The sequence below is a fragment of the Austrofundulus limnaeus genome, unplaced genomic scaffold (genome assembly GCF_001266775.1).
Source record: "Austrofundulus limnaeus strain Quisiro unplaced genomic scaffold, Austrofundulus_limnaeus-1.0 Scaffold2131, whole genome shotgun sequence".
In the NCBI taxonomy this organism is placed as follows: Eukaryota; Metazoa; Chordata; class Actinopteri; order Cyprinodontiformes; family Rivulidae; genus Austrofundulus; species Austrofundulus limnaeus.
The window spans coordinates 33,540-35,203 of record NW_013954533.1 but is presented as its reverse complement, the minus strand read 5'-3'; the positions used below and the strand labels follow the sequence as shown (position 1 = coordinate 35,203).

The following is a 1,664-nucleotide window of genomic DNA, read 5'->3' as shown; positions in this document are numbered from 1 at the left end:
TAGTATTAATCGTGATTTGGATGATTGCAGATCTTCACCAGCATACAAGAGTAGAATAATACAACTATATGTTTCTCTTGTAATCCCAGAATGAGTTTAATCTGTGAATAAAATTAGCTCTTAATCCTGTCTCATATGTCACTGCAGATCGCTTCAAGCAGGAGTCAACCATCATCACCATCATCATCACCATCAAGAGAAGGCTGGTTTGTTCCCAGTCCGGAGGTTTATGCTCGACATGCTGTCTCTACGCTGGGCGTGTCTAACAGAACCACAGGCTACTGGCCTCACACTCTGCAGGTCACTACTGACTCACAATCATTTCAGATTAACTCTGTTCTGTTCTAAAACAACAACAAAACAACTGTTTTCTTCCTCACAGTACGGCCTGATCAGGTGTGTTCCTGACTGGATCTGGATTCTTGGCTCACGGATGTTCATCGGTTCAAGTTAGGAGCTCAAAGTGTTGAGTTTGTTACACCAGAAACAACAAACATGAATGACTTCAGACAATAAATTAGTTACAACAGCAGGCCCTGGTAAAAGATGTCAGTTTGTTTTGCTGGTGAAGCTTTAAAGAAATGTTACATCCATTTTTTTTTTTAGATGAACCTTCAGCTCAGATCTGAATTCCTGTTCAAACTGCAGCAGAGCTGGGTGTAAAATTATTTGTTCAATTCAGAGAATTGGTGAAGATCTGTAGAGCTTCAGAAACCATAAAATCAGTTTATTAAAGGTAGACAATGCTGAAAAAAATAAAAATTAACTAAACATTATGATTTAATTATGTACCGACAAGTTATTTATACGTTTGACCTGCTTATTGTGTTTTAATCTAAACAGATTAAAGAGAAGTTATCAGGTTTGTGCTGCTTCTGCAGATCAGATCAAACCCAACCTGTACAAATAAACATTTAATATTTATCATGAAAAATAAGCTACAAACTTWGAAATATCATATCAAAGTAATGTTTTCATCATTGTTTGATGGAGCTGTTTGACAGGTTGCAAAYTACTAATACATCAAATTATCATATTTCTTCATCTCATCCCACAGATTGAACAAAAAACAAACTTGAAACATGTTTAAGTTTAAATGAGTATTTCTTACCTCTTTGATTCTGTTGTGTAATTATGTCTTCAGCTGCTGTGTAGTAACACACAGTTGTGTTTGTGCCAGTGTGTGATGAGGAGGAGGAGTGAATCTGTGAGAGTTTGAAGCATCTTGAGAATTAAAATGACTTAGTTGAGATTTTGTGCCAAAGTGAGTTTTGTGTGTAGCTTTTTGTTGCAGTGAGTTTGAAGTTGTCACAGTGAAAATMTGAAGTGTGTAAAGTGATCTGTGCTCAGATTTGGACCAATAAAACTCATTCCCACATCACTGTCTGCTTCTTTCTGACTGAAATGTGAAAACTGATCCTCCTGCAGTCTGATCGGTGCCAGTGGCTTCACTAGGCCTATTTTAGGGGGGCTGGAGCCCCCCTAAAATATTTTAAAGCCCCCTTAAATAATTTTGGTGTACAAATTTTTTTTTCTTTTTTGCAAAAATTCAATATGATGTGGTCAGAATAAATGAACTTTTAATATTTCATTATTACCTAAAATATATGATGTCAGTTTCCCTTTAATTTATAGTGTAAGGTAGAGATCCTCTTTGGTGAGCC

The 1,664-nt window shown here is 36.3% G+C and overlaps 1 protein-coding gene across 1 annotated transcript in view; it reads left to right on the top strand.

Annotated features, from left to right (window-relative positions):
- The window catches only part of hsdl1 (hydroxysteroid dehydrogenase like 1), a gene marked incomplete in the record, with an annotated part of 8,103 nt that extends 6,722 nt beyond the window's left edge, over window positions 1–1,381 (top strand). The window contains 2 exon segments of the mRNA XM_014034475.1: window positions 148–300; window positions 383–1,381. Of these exon segments, the coding sequence (XP_013889929.1) occupies window positions 148–300; window positions 383–454 (225 nt within the window).
- Between the last annotated feature and the right edge of the window lie 283 nt (window positions 1,382–1,664).